Source organism: Lygodium microphyllum, chromosome 23 (assembly GCF_053477565.2).
Source record: "Lygodium microphyllum isolate KBCC chromosome 23, Lygodium_microphyllum_v1.1.10, whole genome shotgun sequence".
Classification (NCBI taxonomy): Eukaryota; Viridiplantae; Streptophyta; class Polypodiopsida; order Schizaeales; family Lygodiaceae; genus Lygodium; species Lygodium microphyllum.
In genome coordinates this window covers 118,975,444-118,990,736 of record NC_141157.1, presented here as the reverse complement: position 1 = coordinate 118,990,736, position 15,293 = coordinate 118,975,444, and the positions used below count along the sequence as shown (strand labels likewise).

The 15,293-nt window shown below is 46.5% G+C and overlaps 1 protein-coding gene across 3 annotated transcripts in view; it reads right to left on the bottom strand.

The window, feature by feature from the left end:
- Positions 1 to 15,293, bottom strand: part of LOC148016669 (alanine aminotransferase 2-like) — a 190,956-nt gene that overhangs the window by 143,493 nt on the left and 32,170 nt on the right. For all 3 annotated transcript variants that reach the window (XM_087664104.1, XM_087664105.1, XM_087664103.1), the window contains exons 5-6: positions 12,175 to 12,236; positions 11,965 to 12,043 (exon numbers count right to left, since the gene is read on the bottom strand). In XM_087664104.1, the coding sequence (XP_087520230.1) occupies positions 11,965 to 12,043; positions 12,175 to 12,236 (141 nt within the window). The remainder of the gene's footprint in view (positions 1 to 11,964; positions 12,044 to 12,174; positions 12,237 to 15,293) is intronic.

Sequence of the window (15,293 nt, the reverse complement as noted above, 5' to 3'; positions counted from 1 at the left end):
TTTTCCGAGCAGTGTCCCATAACATACACAAACAGTTATGATTCGTGGCCCTTAGGCTCAGGGGAACCAAAACAGTGCCCATAACGGCCATAGCATCCTTTAACAGTGGCCAATAGACAGCCGGACAGTTTTCCACTTTAACCCACACCGGGCATTCATGTTGAAGCAAGCGTTGAAAATCTGCCATTGGGCGCCATGGCACAACATGGACCAAACGGCGATCAAAGAACAATGGTAGTTTAGACAGTAGATCGGCACGATGCTTCTCGGATTTCAACAGCACCTCATAAAAGCCTCGGGGCCCAACGAAAATCTATTCAGCACACTCCCCTTGTAGTAGACTTTGCAGCCATTGGCGAATATAGGAAAGCACTGGGATCCTACCAGTGAAAAAGAGTATAACAGCACGTTCATAAAACACTGAGAATGAGCGCAAAACATTTTTAGGATCCACAGTAGCTTCAAGAACATCTTCAGTTTCAGAGTTAGAAAACGCTTCATGATTATGTTGAACATAATCACCAAGCAGAGTGTTGGCAAACTCCAACAAATGCTCCCAGTCAACATCCTGAGAATCCACAGAATCAGAAGCAACCTGAGCATAAGAACGTCCTGATGATCCATTGTATCTTCCGAAGTATGCTTCGTGCGTTTGCCCGCAGGCTGAAAGTCAGGAGCAGGTGGCATCTCCTCTGTGCAAGAAACCATATCCTCTGGTTCCTCTATTTCAGAATCCGGACCAAGGGCTGCCACCGTTTGGTCAATAAAGTCCATGTCCAGACCAGCCATATTGTATCACCACTTTAACAACTCTGTGTGTGTGTGTGTGTGTGTGTGTGTGTGTAGAGGCAAGATACATGTGGATCAGGTTACGTACAAATAGAACTCGAGACATGTATATTGCCATATGCTACTTTCCCCCTGCATACTCTAAGTTTGCCCCTAAAGAGGCATCCCCGTATACACCACTATATGAGGACATAATGAGATTTATGAGAATTGGGGATGTTCTACTAGCAGGAGACTTTAATGCACGCTTAGGAAGCGACCAATCTGCTTTCTTTGACACTTGTGATGAGATGTTCAGAGATATTGCATTAGATGAAGATGGATTAGTTAGATCAGCCCAAGATAGAGAGAGAACAAAAAATGGAACACACCTACTGGCATTGGGAAGTGCACATGGTTTGGCCATCCTTAACGGGCTGCCACAGTGGCCAAGATCTAATGGTTTCACATGTCGGAATAACAAGAAAGGGTCAAGCACAGTGGACTATTTGATTGGATCACCCAACTTGCTACCTGCCATAAAAAGCTTTGAAATCTCACACAGACCAATTGGATTAGCAGCAGACCATGCTATTCTGGCTTTCACAATGCAATATGGGCATATACACGAAGCACAGCCACACATACCAAAATTACCACGCTATGATTTTTTGGAAGCGACCTCACACATATACAGCACTACTGTGCGAGATGCATTGAGGGAGCTAGACACACAGGCCACTCTGGATGAGTTTACAGGACAGTTGGCCGAGATAATACACACTTCACTAGCCTACGCTTTCCCACACACTACACCGTCAGATAAACCTCCACGAGGTAATGCCCCACAGAATGGCTGGTATGATGATGAGTGCAGAGAGACATGAGCACGTTTTCAGCGAGAGGTGGCACTTGGCATATGTACACATAAGCATGCTCGAACAGACAATTGGTACGCAAAAAGAAGCGGGAATACCTGAGCAGACTAGAAACAGAAATGTATTCCATGTTCTTGGGACAGGACAGCAAGAGAGCATGGAAAAAGATGCATGAGAACCAGCCACCCTTACAGATTACTAGGCCGGATGATTGGCATGGATATGCTTGCACACTCTATGATGTTCCTGGCCAAGAGCCTATGCCACTCTCCTCAACCTCAAGACCAGCAAATTGCAGATTTTTCACAAAAAAAAAAGTGAGGAATGCCATATGGAAACTCAAAAATGGAAAAGCCTAAGATCATGATGGTTTAGTAGCTGAACACTTTGCGCATGCTTGTGATATCTTGGCACCAACGCTGGCTCACATCTTTAATAGGGCAGTTTGTGAGGGATTTCCAACTTGTTGGTCAGACCATATTATTGTGCTGCTCTTTAAGAGTAGAGACCCCGCGCTACCTAGTAACTATCGAACTATCATGATTGGACACATGCTGGCCAAAATATATGGCTCTATCGTGGAGCAAGCATTGAGTGAATGGGCCGAGATGCATGGCTTGAGATCAAAAGGCCAGGCTGGCTTCAAGAGGGAATATACAACTCTAGACCATATATTTACATTGAGGGCAATCATCGAAGAAGGCAAGGCATTCAAGAAAAAGATCTATTGTTGTTTTGTGGACTTTCGCAAGGCCTTTGACACAGTGCCATGTGCTAGACTCATGAGAAGAATGCAAAACATTGATGTGCCTGTAGAGATACAGTGGAGTATCTATGCCTTGTATGAGACAGTGAGGGCAAAGTAGGAACACCTGAGGGCATCTCAGATATAGTCAATAGCACCATTGGGGTGAAACAAGGCTGTCCACTTTCACCGACACTATTTGGGTTGTACATAGATGAAATTTCAGAATATGTGGACAGAACTGGTGGAGCCGGAGCCAACCTAGCTAGAGTGCTGATACCATTACTGCTTTATGCCGACGATATTGTACTTATATCTGACTCACCTGAGGGACTAAATAGACACTTGGATGCATTATCAGCTTTTTGCAGAGATAGAGATCTTAAGGTGAACCTTGGGAAAACTAAAGTTATGGTGTTTAACACTTCAGCTGCTTGGGTGACAAGAGCTGAGCACCAGTTTACTTTTGATGGAGAGCCAGTGGAGATGGTTAGGCAGTATGTCTATTTAGGGGTCACATTGAAGGGACCACAGTTCTCTTGGAGAGAGACATCAGAGGCTCGTTTGGCAAAAGCATATGCAGCCTTAGGTGCATTGGAGAGGCAATGTGCTCACATACAATTTCATGAGCCGCACACCAAATTGTGGCTTTTTGACACCCTGGCTATACCCACACTCCTATATGGGGTAGCTATTTGGGGTCCGAGTCTCTTTCACACGAGGAGATAGCCTTTGGGAGACCATGATGGACCAAAGAAGGAATACTGTGACGGGTGGGAGCATATGGAAAGACCATTGGTCATGATGATCTCACGTATGATACGAGCGAAGAGCTCGACCCCACATGAGATTATCAGAGCTGAGTTGGGAGCATCACCCATGGTGGCTACCTTGGTCCAAGCAATGACTTTCATACATAGACTATGGGAGCTCCCCCAAGATAGATACCCATGTGTTAGAGATCAGATCAGATCAGGGCAGCAGGTGGCCTGGTGCAGTCGGACTGCATGCAGTCGGACTGCACAGTCGGACTGCCACGTGGCAGTCCGACCTGCAGCAGGCAGTCGGCTGCATTTTAATGCAGCCGACTGGGCATTTCTAGCGCCCTCTTTTGCCCCGTTTTTCGGCTATTTATACCCGACACTTTCAGCAGTCTCGCACACTTCTCTGCTCGCAGATTACAGACCGGTGACACGCACAGATTCCGTCTCTATTCGCAGATTTCAGACACCAGACAGTGCAGACTGCAGCGGACTTCGAGGTGGACAGCAGGTTGCATCGTCGAGGTGGAGACACGCAGTCCAGCGCACTGCGCCCGTGTATATATCTGCATATCTTTGTATTCAGCATTCTTTATACAGCAGATCTTCATCGTCCACCGTCTCTTTCTCTCTCTTCTTTCTCTGCGTTCTCTCTCTCTCAGTCCTACGCTTCCGCACCGCTGCACTCTGACATGGTATCAGAGCAGTGTTTAAGGGCTGACTGAGCGCAGAATCAACCTGAAGAGGAGTTTCCATCGCAACACAAATTTGCGTTTTTTGCGTTTAAGGGCAGACAGGTGGGCTGCGCCTTGGAACAAGGCTGAAACGAGTGTGGGCGCACAAGAAAGGAGTACAAGTGGTGGGTTTGCTGCTGTTTACTGCTGTTTGATGCGGAGGAAGTTTGATTTTTCAGCCTACAAGTGCAGGTTTTGCTTTTTCATCACCTCCGACGGGTGAAGAAGGTTCAGGACGCGGAAGAGCCTTAGCAGGCTGAGTTTTCCCAGTCAGAGGGGGCTGCTTTTGCGTTTGTGAAGGCATTGCAGGTGAAGATGTCTACAGAGATTGACTTGGAGTTCCAGGCGATTATGGACCGGAAGGTGCCTGTCTTACCGGCTCTTCCTGCGGATCAGAAGCTCGACGGCAACAACTACCGCATTTGGCGTGTCATGATGTTGGCCATCCTTGAGTCCTATGATTTGGCGGAGCTGGTACAGGAGGAGATTGACCGGCCCTCGGTAAGAGATGAGTCCAAACTCTCTTCCGATGCTCGTGCTGAGCTGGCCAAGGCCCAGTCTCATTGGGACAAACTGAAAGCCAGGATTCGATCCTTTCTCTTTCTATCATGCACTACAGCCGTGATCGCTCACATCGAGCACTTGACGGTGGCTCGAGAGATATGGTTGGAGCTTGATCAGATGTACAATCGGATGACCCTTATGAAGCGGGTTTCTTTGGAGGTACAGATGCGGACCTTGTCCGTAAATAAGTCTTCTTCGCTTCGGGAGCACATTAACAAGCTAAGGCAGCTTCAGATGTAGGTTCAGAATGCGGGGAAGCCGATTTCCTCCGAAGACATGGCGATCACACTATAATCCCAGTTGCCGCCACGATTCGGTACATTTTACTCTGCCCTTATTGCTTCGGGGCGAGAGTCTACTCTTCGATGGGAAGAGTTGGTTCCTATGGTCTTGGACCAAGAGGAACAGTTAAAGGGACAGAATGCTTCCAAGTCAGAGGCGCTTACAGGTCAAGCCTCTCAGAAGAAGGGGAAGGACCAAAAGAAGAAGAAGGGGGACAACAAGTCCAAGAAGGACAAGGAGAAGGACAAGGACAAAGATTCCACATGCCATATTTGTGGAAAGACTGGCCATTGGAAGAAGGATTGCCCTAATAAAGACACAAAGGACACCAAGAAGAAGAACACCAAGGATTCTAGAGCGGTGGCTGCACCCTCATCAGCTGCATTTCTTCATCTAGCTGTCATTGAGGACGCTTCACCGAATGCTTCTGATGCTGCGATGACGGCTCCCCAAGCTCGAGAGTGGATTGTTGTTAGTGGTGCCTCACGGCACATGACTCCTTCATCAGATGGTGTTGCCCAGTTGCGACCCTCGCGTGGGCAGATTCTCATTGGAGACAGCTCTTCAGTCTCTATTGCAGGTCGGGGTAAGATGCAGCTTATTCCCGATGGACGAGGTGGTACCCATACCTCAAAGTTTTTGCATGTACCAGGATTAGGATACCATCTCCTTTCAGTTCATAAGATTTGCTTCCTTGGTCTTCTGGTGGAGTTTGACAGTACTACGGTGCGAGTCCTTGATCGTGGATCGAGGAAGGTTCTCTCATCCGGATATGAGGAGAACGGCATTTACAAACTGAAGTCTTCCACCGCCCTCTCTACTCTTCTTCTTACCTCTCAGTCACAGTCAGAGTTATGGCATGCTCGGTTTGGTCACCTGAACTATGACTATCTTCAGAGGGCGTCACGTGGACAGCTTGTTCGAGGGTTGCCGGATATAGTGGTGAGCCAGCAGCCATGTGTCTCCTGCATTCGGGGGAAGCAACATAGAGATGCCATTCCCCACACAGCTTCGCGGCGATCTACTTCACCGATGGAGCTAGTATCTACGGATCTATGTGGCCCTATGAGGAATGAGTCCTTGCGTGGGAGCTCGTACTTCATGCTGATCGTGGATGACTACAGCAGGATGACATGGGCCTACTTTTTGGCACTAAAGTCAGAAGCTTTCTCGCACTTCAAGGATTGGCTACTCTTTGAGGAGAACCGATCGGGCCGGAAGTTGAAGACCTTGCGATCCGACAAGGGAGGTGAATTTGTTTCTAATGAGTTTGCTCGGTTTTGTGCAGATAGAGGAATTCACCAGGAGTTTGCCAATACCAACACTCCTCAAGAAAATGGTATTCTTGAACGGAAGAACCGCAGTGTGATCGAGATGGCGCGCACCATGATGGAGCACCGACAGACCCCTCAGGTTCTGTGGGCCGAGGCTGTGGCTACTGCAGTCCATATCCTTAATCGATCCCCTACTTCGGACGTGGAAGGAATGACCCCATTTGAGGCTTATTTTGGGACGAAGCCAGATGTTTCTTACTTTCGGGTCTTTGGGTGTGATGCCTATGTTCACATTCCCAAGGCTCACCGTGATAAATTTGAAGCGGCTTCTCGAAAACAGGTATTTGTTGGCTACAGCTCCCAGTCCCAAGGCTACCGACTGTATGATCCCGTCAAGCGGGATGTGTACACTAACCGTGATGTGCGGTTTGTGGAGGTTCCGGCTACTACAACGGGTGAGGAGCATCCCGTTCTTGGAGATCCACGGGAGAGTTGGGCTCCTTCTACAGTTCCACTAGAGCCCGTGCCTTTTGATTATGATTCTGTTTCTGACACAGAGTCTACTATTCCACCGGACACCTCTGAGGAGTTACCACCGGTGGATATTCCAGAGTCTTCTGCTGATGGAGAAAGACGAGGGGAGGTTCGGCCTCCTCCTCGCTGGGCCCGTGACACATTCCGTGATTCAGGGATCGAGGGGATTCCTGAGGAGTGGGGACCGCAGGATGGTCCGCGGCGGTCACGGAGGCACCAGGCACATTCTACGGAGCTTGTTTGCTCCAACTATTGTTAGATGACCCGTGTTATGCAGGATCGAGAGCCCACCTCCGTGAAGGAGGCTTTACAGTCCGCACCATGGAAGAAAGCTATGAAAGCCGAGTTGGAGGCTATTGAGAGGAATGGCACTTGGTCCCTCGTGCCTCGCCCCCCGAATAAGAAGGTGATTGGAGTCAAGTGAGTCTTCAAGACCAAATACCTTAGCGATGGTTCTTTGGATAAGCACAAGGCCCGCCTTGTTGCTAAAGGTTTTGCACAGCGCCCAGGGATTGACTGTCATGACACTTTTGCCCCCACAGCTCGTATGGCGACCATTAGAGCTGTTCTTGCTTTGGCTGGCCATAGGAGATGGCCTGTTTATCAGTTGGATGTGAAGTCGGCCTTCCTCAATGGTGATTTGAAGGAGGAGATCTATGTTGAGCAGCCTCCTAGCTTCGGATCTTCAGATGGGAAAGTCTACAGGTTGAAGAAGGCCTTGTATGGCCTCAAGCAGGCTCTGCGTGCGTGGAACGAGAAGATTGATTCGTTCCTCCAATCTCAGTTGGGATATCGGCGGTCCAAGGCCGATCCGCAGCTATATGTACACACTTCCAAGGATGGTTGTGTGCTGTTTGTCTTATATGTTGATGATTTGATTGTCACAGGTGATGATGCACAGCAGGTCCAAGAGACGAAGTCAGCTTTACATCGGACGTTCGAGATGACGGACTTGGGTCTACTCCATTTCTTTTTGGGCCATGAGATTTATCAGTCTCAGAGGGGGCTCTTTATCTCTCAACAAAGATATGTACAGGAGCTCTTAGTGTCTTTTGAGATGGAGGATTGTCGGGCCCTCTCTACTCCTATGGATCCGAACTGGAAGGCCACTTCCCATTCAGCTTCTCCTTTGGCGGATGCGTCCCGCTATCGACAGTTGATTGGGTCTTTGATTTGGCTTCTCAACACCAGGGTTGATCTATGTTTTGTTGTTGGGCTCTTGGCAGGGTTCATGAGTGAACCTAAGACGATGCATTGGCAGGCTGCTCAGAGGATACTTCGGTATTTGAGGGGGATGTCTGATTTAGGGATTCATTACCCCGCAAGGACAGATGGGTCAGATCTTGTACTTGCAGGTTGGAGCGACTCGGATTGGGCTGGTGATGTGGACCACAGGCGATCTACTACTGGTTACTGTTTTACCTTGGGTGCAGGTGTTATTTCATGGAGTAGCAAGAAGCAGCCCACGGTAGCCCTTTCGTCTACTGAGGCGGAGTATCGGGCCGCATCTTCCACCACATGCGAGGCTGTGTGGCTTCGGAGATTATTGGAGGAGCTTGGGTGCCCCCAGACTCGTCCTACATTGCTGCGATGTGACAATGAGAGTTGCATTGCCTTGGCAAGGAACCCTGTTTTTCATGCCCGGACGAAGCACATAGAGATCCAGTACCATTTCATCCGAGAAAAGCTTCTCGATGAGACCATCACTGTGGAGTACTGCAAGACGGAGGACAATCTTGCGGATTTGTTTACGAAGGCGCTTCCTCAGGCTCTACTTCGGAGACATTCCAGATCCCTCAGGCTTCTGCCCTGCCCAGGCTCTGAGAGGGGGTGTTAGAGATCAGATCAGATCAGGGCAGCAGGTGGCCTGGTGCAGTCGGACTGCATGCAGTCGGACTGCATGCAGTCGGAATGCACAGTCGGACTGCACAGTGGCAGTCCGACCTGCAGCAGGCAGTCGGCTGCATTTAATGCAGCTGACTGGGCATTTCTGGCACCCTCTTTTGCCCTGTTTTTCGGCTATTTATACCCGACACTTTCAGCAGTCTCGCACACTTCTCTGCTCGCAGATTACAGACCGGTGACAAGCGCAGATTCCATCTCTGTTCGCAGATTTCAGACAGCAGACAGTGCAGACTGCAGCGGACTTCGAGGTGGACAGCAGGTTGCATCGTCGAGGTGGAGACACGCAGTCCAGCGCACTGCGCCCGTGTATATATCTGCATATCTTTGTATTCAGCATTCTTTATACAGCAGATATTCATCGTCCACTGTCTCTTTCTCTCTCTTCTTTCTCTCCGTTCTCTCTCTCTCAGTCCTACGCTTCCGCACCGCTGCACTCTGACACCATGGTGGCTGCCTTGGTCTAGGCAGTGACTTTCATACATAGACTATGGGAGCTCCCCCAAGATAGATACCCACGGCTAGCCCTAGGCTCTTCTAGACAACTAGCAGCAGATGGTGACAGACATTGTTGCTATGCTCAGATGAGTACATGGATGAGTCTACATGGGCTGCAGATTGACAGACTACCCCCCTTTGACTATAGCATGGATTGCCCTACACTTGACCTAAGCCGGTCAGAGCTAAACCACGTGATCAGAGCAGACATACTGAAGTTAGATACGGAGAAGACCTAGATCCGACCCCCCTCCCCCCATGGCACGAGGATGGCACACTACCAGACCCACTTCCTTTAGGTTCTGAGGATGGTTTCATCACCCGACCCAATTACATGGACACACAGCTGCCTCATGGACTACGCACAGTTATTGGTCAGATTCGCACCTCATCCCACCACCTGAGGATTAAGACAGGCAGATGGGAGGGTATACAGATAGAGGAACGCATATGCCCACTATGCAACAGAGAGCAAGAGACAAAGGAACACTACATCTGCCGATGCACTGTATATAATGATATACGAGGTAGATATCACTGTCTGTTTCGAGAGGGTTTTGGACCCCTGAAACGCATCATGCAGTTTAAGGATCAGAGATGCTTGGGATTCTTCCTCTTGGAGCTCCAGAGGCGCAGAGCAACAATTCTACAGAGTAGGAGGCCCCCACAGCTTGGCTCACATAGACAGAGAGCAGTCACTGACTTTTTCACTGATACACGACAGAGTATGGCAGATACCACTACTACTGCCACACAGCCTACAGGAGTACATCATCATTGGACCTCATCTTCTGTAGGTATCTCTTTGGATAGAGCAGTGGCACTTAGCCGGTCTAGGCACCCACGTCCACCCGGACAAAGGCCTAGACATCCACACCACAGACAAATTAAAGCCATCATTGAGCGCCACAAGAGATAGATGCCGAGACGCCTCAGCCATGCAGAGATACACCTCCTTAGAGGACAAACATCTCATTGATGGAGTGTTTTCCTTTTTCTACTTTCACTTTTAGATCATTGAGATGTTTCCCTTTTATAGGACACTATTTCATTTTTTCAGTCTTATAGGTATGTTTTCATCTTTTCTCGTTCCAGATGAGAAACACACCATCATTGTATGTATTGCTTTGGTATCATAGGCCACATTGGCCTTCTCTCTCTCTCTCATTATGGTGACCACCTCATAGCCTAGGGAGGCGCACATGGATTAGTCATCCTTCATGCCTTGGCTAGATGACCTTGATCAAACACTCTCACATGCTTTCCACATAAGTATGTATCCAAACATACAGGAGCAGTCCCCCTCTAGAGAATCTATACAAAGACTAGAAGCGAGCACATTGGACTATCTCCTAGGGCCCTTATCCCTCATCCCCAACATATGAGATATCATTTTAGACCATGATATGACTCGATGTCGAAGCGAAAAATTCAAATTTTGTATCCACATAAAAGAAAAACAATTCTCAATGTGACATTCGATGTTCGCAACTACTCAAAGATTGTGAAGGGTTTAGGTTACTCTTGGCTTGCAGGAGAGATGAATGAAAGAATTCTCTCATGAAATCTTGAGGGAATGAAACCCAAGGGCAAAGAAGTAAATGGTTACCAAATGATCAATTTGGATCTTAGATTGAATCATCTAGATCTTGTAATTTCAAAAACAAGAAACCCTAATCTATTAGCACAACGAGGGCTTGTGATGCCATCGATAGACTCCAGAACGGCCAGCCACAATGGACTAGTAGCAAAGCACCTATCACATAGTAGAGACATCCTAGCACCCCTTCCAGCCCACCTATTCAACAAGGCCTGACGTGAAGGCTCCCCTATTAGTTAGTCAATTAATACTATAGTACCATCCTCAAAGCTAGAGGCCCCATGGTTCCTACGAACCATAGGACAATCATGGTTGGCCACGTGCTAGCGAAGCTTTATGGATCGATACTAAAGCATGAGCTAAGCAAATAGGCATAGAAGGACCAACATCGAGCATGTGCGCATGCAGGGTTTAGGAGGGGCTACTCCATTCTTCATCATATCCTCACACTCCAAGCCATCATGGAGGAGAGCAGGGCACAGGCGAGATGGGTATACTGCATCTTTGTGGATTTCTGTAAGGCCTTTGACAGTACCATGTGCTAGGCTCATGCAGAGACTACAAGAGCTAGGGATCACGATAGAGATGAGAGGGGGCCTAGTAGCATTGTATGCATCTGTTAAGGGTGAGTATGAGCATCAAGAGGGCTGTCACAAGAGATCACCAGCACCATTGGGGTGAAATAGGGATGCTCACTCTCACCTGCTCTTAACTTGTCCTGGTTTCATAGACATTGGGGACACAAGGATCACTCACTGACGGAAGCTCACATCTAGCATTATTGCTTCATACTTATGGACCACTGGATGCAGCCATGCTATAGAGCTATTCGACATATCCACACACGGAGTCTCTCCAAGATTTGAATAGAAACTCTCAATACTCTCCACAGGAGATGGGAGATGATACAAGGCACTGCAGAGACTATGAGTTAAGGAGATGCTTTTCCTAGGACCAAGGATTTTGGCACCTTCTTTAACCATCAGCCAAACAAGGTCTAGCACTACAGACATCCCAACTGGTTATTCACTCAAGCTTTATAATAAGCTTCTCCTCACTGTATATTTTCTATTTTGGAACTCCCTTACAGGGCTGTTTTCTACTTTGTACTTTGCCTTTGGATACTTTGTCCCAAGGGGATCTATAATAGAATCTTTTCACTCTCTGTTGGGGGGGAAGGGCGGCTCGGACATATTCAGCCCTTATATTAGACCTGTTTCTGTCTTTCGGGTATCAACGAAGTCCTACAGGGCTTACTTTGTAATTTTACCTCCAGAAGCCCTTTCTGAGGTGTTGACTAATAGATCTGTCTTTCCCTAAAGGGAAAAAAGAGTACACAGTGGCATGAGGGCTTATGAAGGTCCTGAACAATTTAGGACTTTTAAGAACAGTATTGCTAGAAATGAATAGAGTAAGATGACTACCTGGCTGTGGCTGTAAGCTCCAGTTGCTCTCCCTGGCATGTTGCCAATAATGCGCCCAGCTCTGGCAATTGAATCTGACCTGGGTACACAATCTTGTTGTGAAACTTAACCATAGAGATTCTGGCATAAATGGGGGTTCAATAATCTAAGTAATGAAATCCAAATTAGGAAAAGAGAAAAGTTGATGGGTTACTGATTGCATGCCTTTACCTGAACAGAGCATGAGCTTCATCCCTGTGAAGAAGATCAGGATGGTCACATAGAGCTGCAACCTGGAAGAAAGGCTATGTAAGTTAGACAAAACATTACAAGATTAAGAATTTAACTTCAAAAAGTGAACTTGAATGAGCTAGAAAGTGTGAAACAGAGTAACTTGCATCATATAATAGTGTAGAATAGAGACTCAATAGAAGGAATTAGCACATATATCCAAGTAAACTCAAGAGTGAAAAAAGAATGGGAGAAGGAGAGTGCGGCATAGGCCACTTCATTGACTTGAATTTCCCTACCCCCCCCCCCCCCCAAAAAAAAAAAGAAGAGAAGATTATATTAATAACACCTCCAGATAAAACTTGAGGTAAAATACAAAGCGTAAAAAGTCCTCTGGAGTGCCAAGAACTGCAATGGTGAGTAAATAGTCAATCTGGTGGGTTTCAATGCCAAACCAAGTGAGTGGTAAATGAAAAAAGGCACTAGAGTCCCATGTCCACATTAAAAACATGTCCCTGATGTCCGATGAACTGTCAAATGTCAACATATCTTATGCATCTACTTCCCCTTTCCAACCTCATAACTTATGGATCTCTTTGTCCTCTTATCCACCTTTTTATCTCACCTACCATGTGGGCTCTTTTCCCACCTACCACATTGACCACTTAAAGAGATACTACATAAAAGTATTCATGTGAATATAACAACACACTTCCGCTTTTTCCACTGTATACACTTCCCCTTTTCCAGTGCACTCCAGCATTTTCTAGCTCTAAATTTTCTTACAAGTCTTTGGCACAGCAAGGGATGCAACCATATATTCAGTTTCCATTGTAGAAAAAGCCACAAAATTTTGCTCTTTTGTGCTTCAATAAATAGGAGCTCGTCCCATCAGTAGAATGTAGCAGGTAGTAGACCTCTGAGTGGGGATATCACCACCCCAATCATCATCACAGTATGCTATAAGAGATTCTCCAAACGATTAGTAGAACTTAAGATTGACAATTAGGGTACCTTTCATGTAGTGGATGAGTCTCTTGAGGGTACTACAAGCATTTAGAGAGGATATGGCCTGCAAAGCAAAGATCGAGGCGAGTCCAAGTGATAAGGTAGAGGACTTGGCCCAAAATTAGAGCATATGGTTTTTGTGAAACAGGTGGAGTAATGGAACGATCTAATTTTGGGAGTAGCAAGAAGGGGTGTCAAGGTACGAGAGAGACTGAAAACCAAATTTGAGTAGCAATTGAGAAACGTACCCCTGCTGATGAAGTCCGATGCTGGTAACATTTCACTTGAATGCCAAGAAAGTAGAAGAGAGGATCATTGTCAGTGTAGAAAAACTGGACAACAATTAGTTCCTTGGCATAGGAAAGAGCCTGTTGAGAAGATGCAGCAATCAACGTACAGCCCCAAATCATGAAAAAATCATTGGTGTTGAACATGTAGAGGTTAGGATCAACCTTGACGCAGTGGAATCCATGTTGTACAAGATAGCGGTGGAATTTTTGGTGCCACTATCTTGAGCTCTGTTTCAAGCCATAAAGAGCTTTTCTAAGCTTGCACACATAAGTTGGCTTATGAGGGTTCACAAAGAATGCAGGTTGAGCCATGTAGAGTCTTTTAAGGTCTCCATGACAAAAAGCCCTTTTAATATCAATGTGATGAAGAAGAAGATTGTAGTTGACTGTTACAGCAATGAGTATGTGAAAAGAAGTCATGCTGAGAGTAGGAGAATCGGTATATGTGTAATCAATAGCATATACATGTGAGAAACCTCAAGCAACATGTCGAGCCTTAGACTTCCGTGTAGTACCATCTGAATTGTACCTGCGGCATAGGATCCATTTGCAAGACACAATATTCTTGCCAAAAGATAATGGGACCAAGTCACATGTGTTGTTTTGATGGAGGGCACACATTTCCTTGTACATTATTCAACCCCAATCCTCTTTGTGAGATCATTCAAGGGCATGATGGACATTGTGAAGGTCATCCTCTTCAAGAATGGGAGGTAGTTCAGTATCATGTACTCCTATGGGTAATGAGAGGTACTTCAGTATCATGTACTTCTCCTATAGAGCAGCTGCATAGAGATTGTCAAGGTTATTATTGCACTCTTTGTGAGGTCCTTCCAGGGCATGATGGACATCGGGAGGGTCATCCTCTTCAAGAAAGGGAAGTAATTCAGCTGCCAGAATCATGTAGTTCTCCCCTGGTAATGAGAGCAGCCGCACAGAGATTGTCAAGGGTATTATTGCGATGAGATGAAGATGGTAGAGAGTATACATTGGAGACTTAGAAGATTATGGAGTGAGAGAAGAGAGGATGAACTTTCTAATGTAGAAGAAATTGAAATAATGGGTGCGGAAACAGGATAGAGAAGACACCCCGAAATCTGAAGAGGGTGTAGAGTCCTGAGGATAAAAAACTTGGGCTCTGGTTTGTCGTTTTGTGGCAGGTACCAGTGGGAGCCATTTTCTTTTTCATGCACGCACGCATGGTTTTATATCTATTATTTATGAAAAATAGTAGAAGTCCTATTATATATTATCAAAAGATAGTTATTGGCATTGAATGATGCATATCATGCTGCGAGTTGCCTCACTTCTATTGGGTCCTGGGTTCAAAGGCTCAAAAGTCTGGTTTGTCGTGTTTTGCATATTTCAAATATTTTTCCCTCCTCCATACTTGATGTTTGTGGCTAAAGTGTTTTCCAGGGGCACATCATTGGCAACTGACCCACACATGTTGGTATGGTACAGAAACGACAAAGATGAGCCAAGTTATTTATCCTCACCCATGTGGAGTGGACAGCAGAAGATGTGCTGTGTGAAAAGGCCACAATGGATAATGAGGAGATTGTGTTATAAGGATAGATGGCAAAGGCTTGTGAGGAGGCCATGACTTTGGGGAGTTTACCAAGATAGATAATAATGGAGAGATATGGGCTACATTAGTTTACATGTGGTGAGAGTGATGGGGAAGTCATGGAAAGGGAGGCTTTTATAGGTGTTTGAGGCCTTGAAATTGGTATTGATAATTGAGAATCTGAAGGATTAGAAGGAGGATTAAAGCACACAAGTGGAATTAGCACACAAGTGGAATTAAATTGAAGAGAG